Source organism: Myiozetetes cayanensis, unplaced genomic scaffold (assembly GCF_022539395.1).
Source record: "Myiozetetes cayanensis isolate MyiCay16 unplaced genomic scaffold, myiCay2020 scf6-25, whole genome shotgun sequence".
Lineage (NCBI taxonomy): Eukaryota > Metazoa > Chordata > Aves > Passeriformes > Tyrannidae > Myiozetetes > Myiozetetes cayanensis.
The window spans coordinates 48,643,571-48,661,170 of record NW_026087853.1 but is presented as its reverse complement, the minus strand read 5'-3'; the positions used below and the strand labels follow the sequence as shown (position 1 = coordinate 48,661,170).

Here is a 17,600-nt window from a genome sequence, read left to right as displayed (position 1 = left end):
AAATACAGCTCCCCAGCAACATACAGGAAAATACAGGTAGAGGATAGAAAAAAATGAATCAGATATCACCGAGGAAGCAAAAGTGGGAATAAGAGAGTACAGACTGTCAGGACAGTGGTGTGCCCTCCTTCTCTCTTATAAAAACAGAACTTGGTCTATTTTGATCTTTCCTTCCATAAAAGGTATCTAAAAGCTCCAGTTCACATCTTCTCTTTCCTTCCTGGGTCTTTGCCTGGAAAGAAAGAAGAGTCCTGAAACTTAAGCTGACAGTGCTTTAGAGGAGAGAGCATGAGAATATGGAGCAGTGGAAGGGGAGCTTGAATCAGTGTGGTAGAATTGAGACCATTCTGTAAATTCACTGTATCTTTGCTGACTGAACTCTGTTTTGTAAAAGATCTCCAGTTGGAGTAACTGAAAGCACTCCAGAGCTGTTTGGAAACACATGGAAGACTTCATCGGCGTGCATTGTTGTGCATGATAGTTCACAAATGGATCCCTGTGATATTCATCTGCAGGCAGGTGGGCAGTGAAGGCCAAGTGTTATTGACAAATTACTTTCTACTTAGTACATCTGTGCCCATTTTCCTAGTTGGATCAGGAAACGTAACAACCAGTCCTACCCACTGAAATAGTTATTACTTACAGGTAGCATTTGCTGAGTTCAATTCCCTAAGAAATCATACTGTGTGTTGTTTATGGATTTTGGGATACTTGCAGAGGGACTTGAAATATCCCCTTTTTATTTCTGGTTTTCAGTTACACTGTATTAAGTTAGACATGCATTAAAGGTTGATAGTATGTATGTCTAGTATTGGTGATGCTGCTAGATAAGATGGAAACTAAAAACTATTGCAGCATTCACTTTTGAAAATACTGAAAAAATTAAATACCTGATTTAGTTGTCTACTATTGAAGAGGATGAGTAAGAGAAAAATGTTGATGCACTGACAGTATTTAGATTCAGCCAGAAGGGTCCAGTTGGGGAAATATACTAGTGGCTGATGCCATGAGGACCACAGATGGTCACTAAGTCATCCTTTATTAATGATGAACTTTGTAATTGTCAGTTATATCCATTTCACAGTTATACTTCTTGTCTTTGTCTGTACACACTTGTTAAGACATAGAGGTGAAATGTTAAGGTTTTGCCTGTACTTTCAGCAGATGGAATCATCATGCCTCTTGCTGCAACAGAATCTGTCTTTTGAGTGTTCATACAATGGGCAGTATTGAGAAGCTGTATTCTTTGTAATGGGTTTGGACATGAATGTAGAAAGAATTAGCCTGTACAAGAAGTCAGAAATTCTAGAAAAGGGATTTTGAAGTCCTAGTTTATACATCATGCTCTTTTTGGTGGTAAATTCATCTCTTTATTGATATGCTGATTTAGCATATAATTTCTTTAGACCACTATTGCACAGCTATTTAATTCATTCAGAATGAGATATTCATTCAGGTGAGTGCTGTGTTTGGAGCTTCTTACACAGCTATTTGGTACTGTTCTTGCTCTCCTGTGTGACAAGCCAGCAGCTCTGGTTCTGGATGCAGCCTTATGCAACTGAAACAATGGTTAATAGATTATTCATTAAAATACTGTTTGAAGTATTTATTGAAGGGAATGACTTAGGCTTAAGTGATGTACAATGAAATGTGTCTGCATCAAAGGCACTGGTTAGTTTATAGCACCTGTTGCCTAACTCACCTCCACGAATCAGTTTAAAGATAAAAGACTTGACTGTAGGCACTGTCTGCATATTGTAAAGTTTTCTGAATTTAAAATCATACCAAGAACAAGCTCAATACTATGAGCAGCTAACTTTTGGTTTTATCCTATGTGCAGTTGTATAGGTATCAGAGATAAAAAGATGTATGTGGCAGTTGTATATAACCATGACCAGTTGCATTCATAGAAAACACTTTTTGTTCCAAGTCTTTTTAAACTCCTTCACTGAAACAGTGTTTAATCTGTTATTTGTGTAGCCTCTTATGCAGCGGAAGCTTGTAGCATCCTTACGAAAGATCTTTTTGCTCCATGCTACCCCTATTTGAGTCCTGTTCCCTATTTTGAGCAGTGCAGAAGAGACACTTGCAAATGTGGACAGACTTGTTTTTGCTCTGCTCTGGCCCATTACGCTCATCATTGCCGAAGGTTTGGAGTTGTAATAGATTTCAGACGAGCTGTCCCAGAATGTGGTGAGTTTCCTTTCACTTCTAGTCCTAAATAGTTACTGTTGGAGGACTTTAGAATGACATTTGGAAAATAAAATTAAATTAATATAATCTTTTAAATGAGAAGAGGATTAATCCTAGCATGATCTTTTGCGCATAGGACGAGATTCTTTTTTGTCAGGACAGAATTAGTACCAGTGTTCTTAGAGGATTGCTCTTTTACAGTTTATTTTCTTTAGCTCTTGGTTTGTGAAACATTGCAAGGTTTTTTGTTTTTCAGGTTTCTTTTTGTTGGTTTTTTTTTTTTTTTTGAAGTAGTTGGAGGGCTTCAAATGTACACAGGATTAAAAATACACCTGCATCTCTTATATGCCATTGTGTATCTCATACCATGTCGATATTATTCATGAGCTGCGTGTATAGATTTGTTTGTTTCCTCACAGATGCTAGGTTTATTTATTTATTTAATTCTTTAAATGAATGAGGTGAAAAATGATGGTGATGTATTTAGCAGTTTTAGTTGGATTACTGCTGGCTTCTGCTGTCTGACAATCTCTCTTAGCTTGTACTCCTACTGTCAGTGACGGTGAAATACAGAGTGCTGAAGCAAGTGTTGAGAGTTGGTATTGTTGACACGTTGACGTAAAACGAATAGAAGAATATAAATAGTGTAAATGTAGCCAAAGGTGACATGTTTAATCTGCATTATAAAGCCTCACAAGTAGAGGAGTGGGATAATATTATTAAATTTTTTAGTTTATATTAACTTCTAGTGATTCAAAGGTATTGATAGCACATGTAGTGCCCTCACGTACATTTAAAAAAAATTATAGAATTGGACAACCTATAAAACAAACTGAAACTGGTACCCCTGAGGTTTCAGTAGACTTAGCTCTATTAACTAGGCTGAAAATCTTTTCTAAGGAACATTCAAGAACTTAAGATCAAGTAGTTGTCATCACATCATTACGTCACATCGCAACATCACATCACCACAACATTATCCATGTTGCATGATAAAGATGATTTAGGAAAGTTGATCCAGTTTAAGTTATCTGTATGTATATCTGAAAATGTGGCTTGCTTGCATTCATTTTGGCATGGATGGCCACGTCCACTATGACTGAATGAGTCATTCAAACCCTTTGATTTTATTTTATGCTTTAGAAGCAACTATAGTTTTCCTGTAATATATTATAAAATTCGTGCTTCTAGGGTTTAAAATATGTGAATCTTTTTAGTATTTCAAGAACTTTAAATTTTTTTTTTAGTAGCATAGGAGACATATTTATAGGTATGTATATATAACAGAAATTTTAAGCTGGTATTGTGCTACATCTGCAAAGTACATACATTTTATGTATTGCTTTTAATGTTTCAAGATGCTCTGCACTTCCAAAAGCCCATGCACAAGGGCCAAGCATTTTCAGAGTTAAGAGGTGAAAAGGCTTCAACTGTTCATTTTCCCCAGTGTAAATCTGGATTAACTGCACAGACTCATCACACTTGTTATTACTGTGGTTTTACATCTGTGTAGTTTACACCATGTAGTGCCAAGATAGCAATTTTAGTGGAATTTAATGTGATTGGGAATGAAAGAATGGAGATGTTTATCAGAAAAATGTTGGGAGGTCCTTGAGTCTCTTGCGCCGTAATTTGAGAGATTTGTTTCGTTTGGACAGCTCTTTCATGTGAAGATACAAAGGAGTACAGTACTTGTGTATCTACCTGTGGCAGAACCTGCCAAGCACTGTCCGTGCCAGAGACATGCAGCAGTGATTGTGTTGAAGGCTGTGCTTGTCCCTCTGGAATGTATTTGAATTCCGAGACTGATCGATGTGTACAGAGGTAGGTCAAGTTGCAGTTCTGATAGTCACACTTGCTCTTTTAGACCACTGCATTTACAAGTCAGAGTGAAAAGCTAATGAACATGTAATGTTGTAGATGGCATGCATCTGTAAACTTGTCAGGGTCTTAGAATGATACAGAACTGTTGTCTGTGTTGATAAAAAATAGCTCTTCCATAATATGGACGCTTGTCCAACATTATCAATGCTAGTTGTTACATATTGTCTGGTTTTTTTGGTATATGAAAGATAGAAAACATAAGAGTCCACTTTCTTGCTGATTTGGTTTGGTTGTGTATGAGTTATATGGCAGTATTGCAGTATTGAGACCAATTTATCATTTTTTTTAAAAAAAAAACCAAACAACCAACCAACCAATTGCAAAACCCTCATCCAACCAAAAAAAACCTCACCAAAAGCAACAAAGCAACCAATTGAAATTTGAATAGCAGTTAAGTCAGTGGGAGTTTTCTTTTTCTTTCTTCAGTTTGGGTTAATCAGTTTCATGTTTTCTCTCTGCTCCAGAAATGAATGCCCATGTTATTTTCAAGGGATTGATTATCCTCCTGGAGAAAATGTTATGACATCTTTAGGCAAATGGTAAGTTACAAAACAGTGTTTTCACACAACTAAATGGTTGTGTAACTTTAAGAGCTCTGTCAAATCATTCTGGCTAGCATGCTGGGTTTTGTTCTTTTGGTATTTTTTAATGATACAAGCAGAGTAAATGTACATCTGTTTTCTGTGCATGTTTGACAGAGGTTCTTTAGAACTTAACTAATAGCAGAACAGAACAAATAATGCCTGTGATGGATATCACAAGTATTATCAGCATAATACTCTGGTTTGTTGTAAAGGCCATGTAAGAGATTGGTATTGTTGGACACCTATTGCAGTAGGGGCACTTAAACACACACGCTCCTTCTCGCTCCTAGCAGCAGTCCATAAATACTGATCATTATAAATCTGTATCTTAATCATCAAGTTGGCTCATTTTTACCTTAGGGCAGATTTCCTGGAGAATGTCAGGCAGCCCATTCTGCATCTGGGGCTGTGCAAAGGTTGGGTGCAGTGTTGCCTTTGATACTGCTTTGCCTGTTGCCTTGGTTTATACTGTGGAGTCCTTGAGAACTTTCCCTGCAGGGCTTTGGGGTTCGAACACAACTCCAGATGTGTTCACAGAACGGCTGTAGCACATGCAGAATTTGATTCTGAATCTGCTGACTAGCTGTAAGGGCATTGGGGATGTCTTAGGCATTGCAAAGAATGGAAGAATAGTGCTGGAGTTCATGGACTCAGGTTCTCTAGTGAAGCCAGTACTGCTTCAGTTTTCCCTGACAATGAGTTGCAACCAGAGCTGTTACTATTTTGTAAAAGTACTGGACCATTTTGGCTCACATTAGACAGGAGCAGTCAGTGTTAGGTTTCTCAGTTCTTCCCTGTGTAGAGTATCTTGTTAGTTTTGAACTCTTTCATGTAGAGGGGAAAAAAGTCTTGTCTGTTCCTGTCTGTGTGGTATTTTGCATATGTGAGTGGGTAAACATGCTACAACTTTATGATACAATAACTTAAAAATGTTATTTTGAATATTTGATTAGCATAGAATTGATTGAAATTTTTTAGCTTTTGATTATGAACTGTGGTTCCAGGTGTTTCTGATAATAGTCACAGTAGGTTGTGATTTCAGATTCCTATCATATTGCTGAAGCAAAATTACTTTGAGACAGCACGAGGATGAAATTTAGCAATTGCTTCACTGTTTCCTTCTGTGAGCCAGTAACACTGAAGTAATTGAAACATTCATTTTGTTATAAATGAGATCGAAATCCACTGTCTTGTCAGATATTTTCAGGTAGATATCCCTTTGTGATCCGTGTTAGGAGTGGCTGAGAAAAGAACCACTTACCAATCTATTGTGTTGTGCTTGGGGAAAAGTCACTCCAGTACAAAATATTGTTGCAGTCGTAATAACTTGTGATTGTGTTATATTCAGCACTGGGGTTCTGCCTTCAACTGTGGGATAACTTAAGAACTGTTGATGTCATCAAGATTTTCACCTAAACTAGTAGCTTGCTTTTTAGTAGAGTTCTGTGATGACAGTGAGAAAAATGGAACATCCAATAGTGTTAAGCATGTTCATACATGTACTCATGTACCAGAGCTTGCTTTAACCTATGCATATGTGTGTTTAGGGTTTTGTTTTGTTGCTCTTACTTCTTGCATTTTTATTTTAGATAATGATGATTTTGTTATGTTCATGACTTGGTTTATTATTACTGCATTAATATTTAGGGAGTAGTATAGTGGTATATTCCTGTATGTATTTTTTTGTCAGCCCAGCTATCTTAACTCATAATAACTTTATGTATGAAGCAAAAGTTTGAAGTGTAACTGTTATTCTTCATGTGTTAAGGCAATGCACACTTCAGTCACAGTTCTAATGTTCAATGCAAATATTTATACAGTTATTTTGTGTTGACTTATACCGCATGCTTCATTATTAAATAGAAAATATTAATATGTCAGATCTTCCCGGCTCTCATTACATCTCTGTATATTTTTATTGCAGCCATTGCAGTGATGGAGTAATGAATTGTGACAACAACATAATAGGTGAGTGAAGAGAGAGGAAAAAGATACTTCAAGTCCAGTGAATACCTAATCTCCAATCCCTGTGGAAGCTCTTGTTTGTAGTAGAAGATAGTGCAATGTGTACAAATACATAACTTCCAGGAGAGGATTCATAATTTAGGAATTATATATTTGTATATTTGAAAAAAAAGGCTGGTGCAAAGCAGCAGTATAACTGTTCAAAATGCTGGTAAATCTGAGCAACTTTTTTCCCCAGTGCTTTAAAATAGTAATTTTTTTTTGATTACTAATGCAGATAAGCTTAGCTGCATGATAAACAGCAGACTTTCAGGAGGGCAAACAATGATTAGATTTGCCCCATAAAGCGTGAGTGTAGGAATTGAATACTGGCATTAATTTTTCACAAATATGTTTTCTTTTTCTCCACAAACTCTAACAGAAATATGAAACAAAATATTTCTTTTGTCATATTTTGCAATACAATGTAACAAGTGCTTTTTCTATTATGGTATATTTCATATGTCATCAAGTATTATGGTCCATACTTGTGTTATGATGTGTGTTATGTATGATTCTTCACAGAGAATAACATACATTTATTTGAGGTTTCCATTGTGGAATTGCCAACTCTTTGGCCAGAAATTCCTCATGCACTTGATCGTGGTGGTTTTAGTGATTTTTACAACTTTCCAGAACCCCTCTCCTTAACAAAAAACTAAGTAAGCAAAATCCCAGCAATCAAGCAAAACCAATTTAAAACAATGAGACTACTTCGGGCACTTCTGTTTTGTGCACACAATATGCTCAGTGCAGCCCAAAAGCAATTTTGCAGTAGAGTTGTTTTATTCATAGTCAGTGCTTCAGCATGGAAAGTCATAGCTAGCTCTCAGATTCTTTGTATCTTTTGCTTTCTGTTGATTTATGTTTCTCTGTTGGTAGTACTTCACATGTCCTGAGTAACCATCTAGAAAGTTGTGTCCCTTACTAAAGGAATATATTAATTTAAGTATTATATATGAAATTTATAGATGTTCTATGAAGTTAACTACATTTAGGAATGAGAGGCAATTGGATGTTTAGTAGTATTACTGGATTTTATACTTCTGTGTCATATCCTCAATCTAAATTTGTTGCACGCAGTTACAGAATACAAAATTTCAGGTATGAAGACCAATGTATCTGTCCATTTTTTCCCCAGCACACAACTGCCCAGCTGGACAAATTTATATTAACTGCACAAGTAATCCACAAGTTGATCCTGAACTCAGCAGAGAGAGAACTTGTGAAAATCAGCTGCTAAACCTCACTTTCTCAGCACACCTTCCTTGTGTGTCAGGTTGTGTCTGCCCCCCAGGGTGAGTACAGACAGATGTGCATCCTTTGGTGCACAAACACAAATGACTACCTGCAGTAGAGATTAAGTAATTAATTCTGCTGAGGTTTTCTACTCAGCAGAATTCTACTTGGAGAATGTGAATTGTCAAAGGATGAGCATCCAACTTGTGAAGGCTTACACCACGATTTTGTCAGTTGAAGTCATAATAAATGCTAAACCAAGAGACAAGTGGAGCCAAAGGTCTAATACCTCACAATAATAAAGCCAAAGTAGCAAAATGGCATGGAAATAATGGGATTCAAGCCTTGTAGTGCAGTGGAATTGTCTTTATCTACGTTTTTTTTCAGTTATCTAAGCCCTTATTTGAACATTTTGCTGAGGGAGATGTGTTTCTTCATTTATAGGCATAATTTTCAGTATTCTCTCCCTCAAAAAGACCTTTAAAGTTTTGGAAATTTGCTAACGTGCAGATGAACTTTTGTTGTGTTTTGAAATCAAGCACTGTATTGTTGAGAGATTTTTGAATATAAAAATAACAGTGTGTTTAAGTTATGCTGGTTTTGATGGGATTTAGTTTCTTGAGCACACAGCTTGAAGGTTTTGAGTACTATCACTTTAAAATTATTGTTTATACCTTCTGAAACACCTCAAAACAAAGAGGAGAAGCCAGAGTTTCCCTTGATCTGGGTTGAAATAGCTCAGTTGAAGTCTGTGGACTCGTACTGATTGATGTGTAGATATTTCTATGTCATGATAGATATTTCTGTGTCATGATAAACAAGGTTGCCACTCAGAATTCTGGGGTTTTACCTAAGCATTCAGAAACATGAAATGTCAAATTGTTCATGGGAAATGGAACCTGTAATTAATCCAAGTCACAGTATGGTACCATGGCAAAAAAGCACAGTGCTGAGGTAGATTTTGAAATTGGGGACAGGTACTTTCAGAATCAGAAAAATTCACCCTCTTGGACCTGGCAGATACCCTTCAAAACCAGTGGCTGCCTTCAGCAGCACTGTATGGCTGGCAACTCAGATCATATAAACTTCTTATTCTCTGCTCTTCTGCTGTGCATAACCCCTGAGGTTGTGAACTTTTCTACTGCTTCCTGGTGTAAGTTAGTTCTTGAATTTAAGCAAATAAAATGATTTTTAGTGTTGGAAGGCTCACTGTCAAGTGTTAGGGATCCCAAAGCTCTGATAAGTTGGCTGTATACTTAAAGGAGTCAGAGTTTTACGATTTCCTGGGAAGAAAAATGGAAAATTAAGGAGTTTCACCTGTACTTTGGCAAACTGAATTCTGTTCTCCTATGGCTGTATGATGGCTGTAAAGAACTAACACAACCTTTTTTGTTTGGTTGGTTTTTTGTTTGTTTGTTTTTTCCTTTGGGGGGGGGATGCAAGGAGAGGTTTGTTTGTTTTTCAGGATTTTATCCTCAGTGCTTAAGGTAAACTAGGAAATAGTGTTATGAGCCTAGGATTTGAATTAGGTTTTGAATTAGAGTCTGTACTGAAGAAGTAGAAACAATAAAGTTACTTGCAAGCTTGTCAAAACTGATGTCTTTTAAATATTCAGCTCTAGTAGTCTGATATTGCTTGTTTTTGTTTTTGTTTTTTTTTTTTTTTGAGATTGCTTTAGGAAAAATTAAGATAGTCCTGAAAGTGTGTGTTTTTAGGTGTGCTTTTGGTAACAGGAGAGGTTTCTGCTATGGCTTGACCATGGAGGTTTTTAATTAGACAGTGAATCCTAATGGTTTAGGAATTTTAATAATAGTTGCTTTTGGATAGAATCTGTTAGAACTGAATAGCCCTAATGTTTTGAGTCTATCACTGAATTCACACTCCAATGATTTGTACTGCAGATTGACCACATTAGGGTCAGAGCAACACAGAAAGGTAAATCTAAATTACTGGAAGAGAAAGATGGATGAAATACCATTGCCTTCACAAAGTACCTTGTACTGTGTTGATGACAGTTCAAGTACTGCAGAATTCAAATGCACTGTGAATTTGTGCAACTTTAAAATCACCTTTCTAGACAATCAGTTCTTGCTGGTGAAATATAAAACTGAGGTGACATTGTCCACTTCAAAAGGGTAAAACACTAACAGAATTTCTTTGATCTTACCATTATTTTTTTACCTGAACTAATTAATTTTAGTCTTTTCTTCATGCTTTTGCTCCTGTTTGAGATCTTGCATCTGTTTATCTTGATTCATTACCTGTAAGCTAAACAGACTTAAGTAGTAATGAAATCAGTTTAATGTATTTGATTAGTTGATTTAGGTGAACTAATGAAATCAGTGAAATAAAGTGAATATGTCGCAGTTAAGAAACCTGTATTGGAAAGCTACATTTTTTCATGAGGAAGAACCTTTCTGATCCGTTTAATGGGCTGACTATTCTCAAGTGATACCATGAAAGGTACTTAACCAAAAGAGAAGGAAGGAACCTTCTTTCACAGAGAAAGTGTTAACATTTCAAGAAGACAATATTGTTATTTTGTAGTCTTATTTTTCTAGTGTCTGGAGTCTGAAATATTCTTTCAAGTACTTCAGTCTTTCTAGCATTCCTTCTTTCTTGTGCTCAGAATACATTCTAATGGTCCTTGCATGAAATGGAGATTAAATTCCAAATAAGTAGATCACAGGGAAAAGTAACATTTGACCTTCTTTTCAATGTGCAGTGAGTAAATCAGATGCAAGTTACCATGATTAAGTAAATACTTGAATTTACAGGAGATAATTCTATGGGTTGTAGTTCTTATGGTATAAAAAATTATGATTATTTACTTTCACTTTGTTTTAGAAGTTGTTGAGGTTACTTTCTAATGTTGATCTACCCTGCTTTGCTTGACATATTTAGTGATTAAGATTTTATTTGTTTTTTTCTTACTGTTTGTCACTGTTTAGATGGAAATTTCCTATATTTCTGTGCTGCATTTCAGAAAACTATTTAATGCTCTTTTTACAGCACAGTTCATAATCTTTCAAGTTCAATCTTTGAATTACATTTTCTGCTTCTGGGTTGCTATGACTCAAGTGATTTTTGAAATGAAGAGAGCATCTATAATCAGACTGCAGAAAAAACCAAGAGCAAAGACAGAGTGAAAGAAAAAGAGAAGAAAAACAGTAGTATCTTCCTATGTTTCTGCATACTATGTGATGCTTACCACAAATGGATGAAAGTTGGTTGGTGCCATTTCCTTTTCCATGGTCTCCAATCAGATCAATAACGATCTCTGAAACAGCCACCTTCTGTGCATTGTGCCTTATAGCCTGCTCTTAGTGTTGCTGCCAAGAAAAACCAGTCCTCTTCCTGAAGGAATTACATGTGTTTTCTCACTTCCCTCTGACTGCAGCATGAATTGGATTTAACTGATCTATACTTTATAAAGTGTACAGTATAAAATCTGTACTGTAGATACAATGTATATAGTTTTGTGTGGGTGTTATATCAGCTGAGTCAGTTACCCTAGAGATCTTTTCTAACCTAAATGATTCTGTAACTCTAAGAGAAGCCCTGTTGGCTTTTTGAAGACAGATGATTTTATTTGGACTGACTCAGGTGAATTGTTTCGTAATATACATTAGTATATATTTTAGATCATGTTCTCCATACACATTTCCATTAACTGAAATATTTAGTAACTTTCATTTATTTTACATTAATGCCTCCCTAAATATGAATAATAAGTAAGAATTCTGAGAGTTATGTCAATAACACATAGTACACATTGCCCCAGATGCAGAGTAATGTTTTCTGTTACTTCTGTTACATCCACCTATTAGATCTTCCTTATTTTTTCCCATTTATGGTTCTACCCCCTCTATAGCTGTGTTAATTAAACCATCTGCTATACAATTAACCTAAAACAAGGAGTCTCTACTAACTTCTCAGTATATTGAAACAAAGTAAATGGTTGTCATGATTAACTTTGTTTGAACTTTAAATCATAACTAAACTTCTCTTCCTAATCATGGTTACAAAACTGACTGTAATTTTCTCTTTGTTTCAGTGACTTTTTTCCCCCCTCAATGTTAGTAGTGCAAGGCAATAAAAAATGAATTTTCAGCTGGCCACTAGTAGTGATTATCTGTCACTTAATTTCTCACAGCTCAGCAACATCCAATACCCAACTTGATATTTTATGGAGTGTCAAAAGGCTGTCCTTACAAAGAAAGCAACATCATTACTAGTTATTCATTACAATTACCAAGAACAGAGATTTTGGGATCCCAGTTTCAAGTATGAAAGGAACACTCACATACCATTTTGAAATAATGTGCTCCATATTTCCAAGTATAAATATTAATTTACATGGTCTGTGAGCCTCAAGAATACTAGACAGCACTGCTGTGTCAAAGTTCTCTCTTTTCCTCTCCACTATATCCTTTAATTGCCTGTAACTGTGTGAGCCACCTTTTTAAGTAGAATATCTGAAAAAATTTTTTCTTATGTATATTTTAGAAAAACATAGCCAATCCTCTTTCCTGGCCCACTCCCACAAAAACATTTCATTTTACCAAGTTTACACCCATGAATTTCTGCAGATGTGGCTTGATGTTGACATTTCATGAAATGGAAAAAGTTAACAGGGATTTTTATTTTCTTGATGCCAAATTTTATGCAATTTATGCAGTGTTTTCTTTCCAAACACTTCAGTGTTGGCACACTGAGTTATAGTCATTAAGACTGAAATCTGTGGGACTGGGTTTTGATTTAGTGTTCCAGGATCTGCCTCAGTTTCTCTTCTGAATTAGTGGTGTGGAGTTACAAGGCAACAGTCTCTGGTGTGGTGGGACAATATTCCACTCTGCCGACAACTGTTATTATTTATGACAGAGAATGATATCTTTTGTGCTGAAACTGGACTCTACTGAATTTGGGACAATTTAACATAATTAGAATTTTTGTCTGTTCCTTTTTTCATTGCTCATTGCTCTCACTGAACAAAACTATGAAAAGATAGTAAATTCAATGCTGTAGTACCCTGTAATTGCAACGAAGTTTTGTAACTAAGGAGTATCATGGCAGGTTTTCTTTCCAAACATTTCTAAATTATCACAGTATTTCTGTGGTGGTGTACTGTGTCAAATAACACATAAGGAGCTTAAATACATTCTTGGAAGGTTTTCTCAAAAAAAACCCCACCTCATCACTTTCTAATTTTCACAAAGAAAGCAATGAATGTTGTCATCTCATAAACATGCCAACGGACAAGCAAACCTAGTAATGGGGGAAGAATGCAGTTGAGTTTCAAGTATTTTAGAAAACTAATCTTTATTGAAGTAATTATATTGACTGTGTTATGTCTTTAAATATATTTCCATAGATGAAATCAAAGTCCTGTGCTTTTGGTGTGTGTTTAGTAACCTTTTTCAAAAGGCCTACTGCTCCTCAATTTAAACTCAGAATTTATTATTTTTAGCATAAAATAAAAACTGTGTTCTGTTCAAACCTCTCTTCTGGATGGCCCTGTTTTTGCTATCAGGCTAAGTATTGTTAATATTTTACTTCTTCTGTTTTAGGAAGTGTTTTGGAGAGGTCGGTCAGGAAAATTTAATGTTTTCCAGGCAAATAAGAATCACCCTCCATGAATACCATCACAGCTATGCACTCCATTATTTCCTCTTATCCTGTTTTCCGCTTTTGATGGTTATACAATCACAGCATGCTAAAGGTGCTGGATTGGTCTCTCTGGATTTGCTCACTTCCAAAGAATACATCTATTGTGGTGCCATCACAAGACAAACCAGTTCTTTTCCATCCTCTCCTTCTCCCTGGACTTGCAGCTTTCTTTGATTCATTTCAGTGTTCATTATTTCCTCTTTCAATACTTCCAAAAGCCTCTTAGTTGCCTACTTTCTAGTTTACAGTCGCTGCAAACAGATCTCTAGGGTTTTTTTCTGTACTTCTATTCAATTGACAGTAAAACTTCACCAACATCATTTAGATTCTTGAGCATCTTTTCATATTACCTTCTGTCTTCTGACTTACTTTTAAGAAGGGAGGCATTGAACTCTGTCACTTGGTTTGAAAGGAAGACTTCTGTTGCCTTTGGAGTTACTTTATGGAATTATTTTTTATTACAAAATTGCGTTATTTATCTAAACACGTTAATTAAATCAGAAAAATGTTATGCTAAAATACCATTAGTGCGTTTCACTTCTTGTGGGTCTCTTTGAGAGGAGTTGAGTGTTTTGAATCAGTCAAGCCATCTTTTTGGGATTTGTTTTACTTGTTTTAATTTCCACTAAAATTTAAGCTCGGTCTGAGTGTATAAAAAGAAAAAAAGGTGGTACTATTTTCTATCAATGATAATTAAGCTTATTGTCCCACCACTTCTGGTTAAATCATCTTTGTGGAAAACTGCTTAGCTATAAAACTGAAGTTTGTCATCTGGCACATAAGTTGCCATCTTCTTTTACTTTGGATTCAGAATTTGGAGTCAAGGAATATACTTTGTTCTGTATCTGCAAATATACATTAACTCCCCAAAAGCATAATTAATTAAAATAGCTTCATGTGTGTGTGTGTGTGTCCCCCTGCCCAAAGCATGCAATTCTTTTCAGAAGAACTGGTGCTCACAGATTAGGAAGAGGTTTTAGTATCCTCTTGGCCATTCACAAACAGCAATTTTTGGTATCTCAGTTTCCCCTGGAGTCCTGCCTTACATGACTTCTAGCACTGAATTGTATCCACAGCATTCTTAAAGAAAATTAGGATGAAACACAGGGTGTTGCATTGAAACCCATACTCATGTTTTATGCAGCTCTATTACACTTGTGAGATAATTTTGCTCTTTTCTGTCTGCAACAATCAGTAGAAGGTGTGTGAAGGCAAGAACTTCTTTTCGTTTGAGGATACTTTAGAGGAAGCACAGGCAATGGAAGAGCCAAATTTCAGGTGCCTGTGTGGGAAAGGTTGCAGAATATAGGAAGCTGGATGAATCCCTGTCATTCTACTTCTTGTTCTTGTTTTTCTTACTCTCATGTACCTTTGGTCTTTAAGCTGCTACTACCATTTCTGTGTAGGGCTTGATCTGCTTAGCACCAGTGGGGTGCCGATGGTAGAGCTGATTGCAGAGGAGTTTTCCAATCCAGGGAAAAGCTGCTTAAGTGCAGCATCAGTTAAAGCATCAAAATCAGTCAGTAACAGAGAAGGATACTAAAAACCTTCCAAGCATTCTACAGAATTACATAATATTTTGGTATAATAAACTAGGAGAGAGGGGAAGAAGAGGTGGACTGTAAATAGCTCCCCAAACAGGAAAGAAAACACTCAGCACAAATATAGTAACTCTCCCTGTCTAGGCAGTGAGTGAACTACAATTAAGCCCTTAGGTGCTTACAATAACGTTCTTAACATCTACTTTTCTTTCAAGATTTGTTCATCTTTTTTTTTCTGGTTAGGCAAGTCTTGGGTGGTGGTGGAATTCTGGTATTAGAAATGCTACCTGTTGCTTATTTCATTCTTTTCATTCTTTTCATTCCCTTAAACTGTATTACAGACTGTTGTAGGAAGACTTTGAAACCCTCAGAGAGCAAATTTGTTGTTGGGGCAAAAGAATTCATAGCTGGCAAAATCAGTTGGCAGTAGGCTGTGGTCTGAGAGAGAGGAAGGAGCTTGTGCAAAACATAACCTGTTGAAAACTGCTCTGCTGGAAGCTGTGAGAGAGATATTTTTGTGTTCTGGTCGAGATCTGTGTGCTTTGCAGAAGCAAAGAAGTGTTTGGTGATTCACAGGTGACATGTTGCTTCTAATGATGCCAGTAATTATTTCCAGGACTATTTACATGGTTTTGTGTATGTGAGTGAAAAAGCTATAGGTAACAATGAGATAATAATCAATGTTCAGGGTGGTGAAGGGTGATAGCTGTCCTTGTGTCTTGCAGTAAGTGTAACCATCAAGAAAAATTTCAAATACTTCAAAGAGGAGCTGTGCAAGGCCTCTCTGTAGGGTATCTGTGGTGAATTCTTAGATCACTGAAATCTATCCATTTGCTTGGCTTTACAAAAGAGAAAGCTGTCATAACTTTTTTTTTTTTTTAAATCCAGTATAGTAACATGAGGAAAAAACTGTATTTAGTGTTACCTTGTCAGTGTGATCACTTTGTGTCTGAGTGTGCCCTGTTCAGTTCTGAGGAGCTTTAAACAAGTGGGAATTTCAGTATCACAGTTGATTGTCTCCAAGTGACACAATACTTGAAATAAGTATGGATTACAAAGAACAATTCACATACCCTGGAGGAATAGAATAGTTTTTCAATTTAATGGAGGAGTGGTTTTATGATGTTCAATGTGCTCCCATTAAGAAACACTACAGAGTTGTAAATTTCTGTCTGATGAATAAGACACTCAAGAGGAGTCTAAGTCATAGTATCCAAAATACCAGTTCATTAATATGAGTAAGTAAAATGTTCCACGATAAATGCCATGATGAAATCTTTCCTTTTAGATACGAGGGAAACAAAACAGTATCATCACCCTGTTTGTCAGGCATGTGCCTCACACCTACGATTTCTTGCCCATGGTGCATTGTCTTGCCCAAATTGCAGCACTACGTGTCAGAAACACCCAATCTGTGTTCTTAAGAAAACTGTTAGGAACATAGGCAAACCTGTATAAAATTTGTATCACTACAGAAATGTACTACTTTTAATTCTAAACACAGCTTGAAAAAGAAAAGGTCTTATCAGCCCAACAGTACCGTTTTCAGGAATTGTTTATTTTTCAATACAAACACACTTCAGATGTTAGGAATAGGGATAATCATAGATTGTATGGTGCCTGTAAGGGATTCTTTTACTATGTCACTGGCATGTTAGTTGTTCCAGCTTGATTATGTTATATCAAGCAGGGTCCTGTGTAGGATTAAAAGTTGGAGCCACAACAGTTGGAGTGAAAGACCCTGCTGCAGCTTATCCAGAGTTTGTTTCACAACTTGGCAGATTGATTTGAGATAACACGTGTTCTTTTATCTGCTGTTAAACCTTTAGGCCCTATATTGGTGTCTTTTTGCCTATCCAGTAGCATTACAATATTTATTTTTTTTAATAGAAGAAGCACAATTTTCTTGGGTTCTGTAAAAAGATAGTTTTTTAATTAGAGGAATTCAATACTTTTGGTGTATTTCCTGATATTTATTTGTAGAATCCTCTTGAGGTCTCTCTTTAACTTTCATACTCTGTATTTCAGATTTTCTAGTATTATTAAAAGCTACACACATTTTACTTTAAAATTTAGACTAGTTGCTTTATTTAGTCTTGCTGGGCAAGAATTCCTCTGTTCTTTCTCTATTAAAGCAGTTTTAACAGTTGTGCCCTGGTGATTTTTTTTTTTAAATGTTCAGTTTTTAGCTGTTACTCTAGGAGTTATGATTATAAGCAAGAATTTATAGCATTAGTCTTGAACTGTAAATAGCTATGCTTATGGTTATCTATATTTAATGAAAATCTCCTTTAAAGATGATGAGGATATTTTTGCCAATAAAATTGAGTATATTTGTAATTGCTTGCATGAAGGTGCCTGTTGTACAGAAATACATACTCAATTTCATACAACCAGGATAGCTCTTTTGATATTGATTGAATTCTTCACAGAGCAAGAGGAACTACAGCTACAGGAAAATTCTGCAGCAAATTATGACCCTTCA

General features: G+C 36.0%; 1 protein-coding gene across 1 annotated transcript in view; it reads left to right on the top strand.

The window, feature by feature from the left end:
• The window catches only part of OTOG (otogelin), a 100,224-nt gene that overhangs the window by 26,898 nt on the left and 55,726 nt on the right, over positions 1-17,600 (top strand). Inside the window, exons 18-23 of the mRNA XM_050336791.1 lie at positions 395-519; positions 1,981-2,193; positions 3,852-4,017; positions 4,542-4,616; positions 6,586-6,629; positions 7,807-7,963. Of these exons, the coding sequence (XP_050192748.1) occupies positions 395-519; positions 1,981-2,193; positions 3,852-4,017; positions 4,542-4,616; positions 6,586-6,629; positions 7,807-7,963 (780 nt within the window). The remainder of the gene's footprint in view (positions 1-394; positions 520-1,980; positions 2,194-3,851; positions 4,018-4,541; positions 4,617-6,585; positions 6,630-7,806; positions 7,964-17,600) is intronic.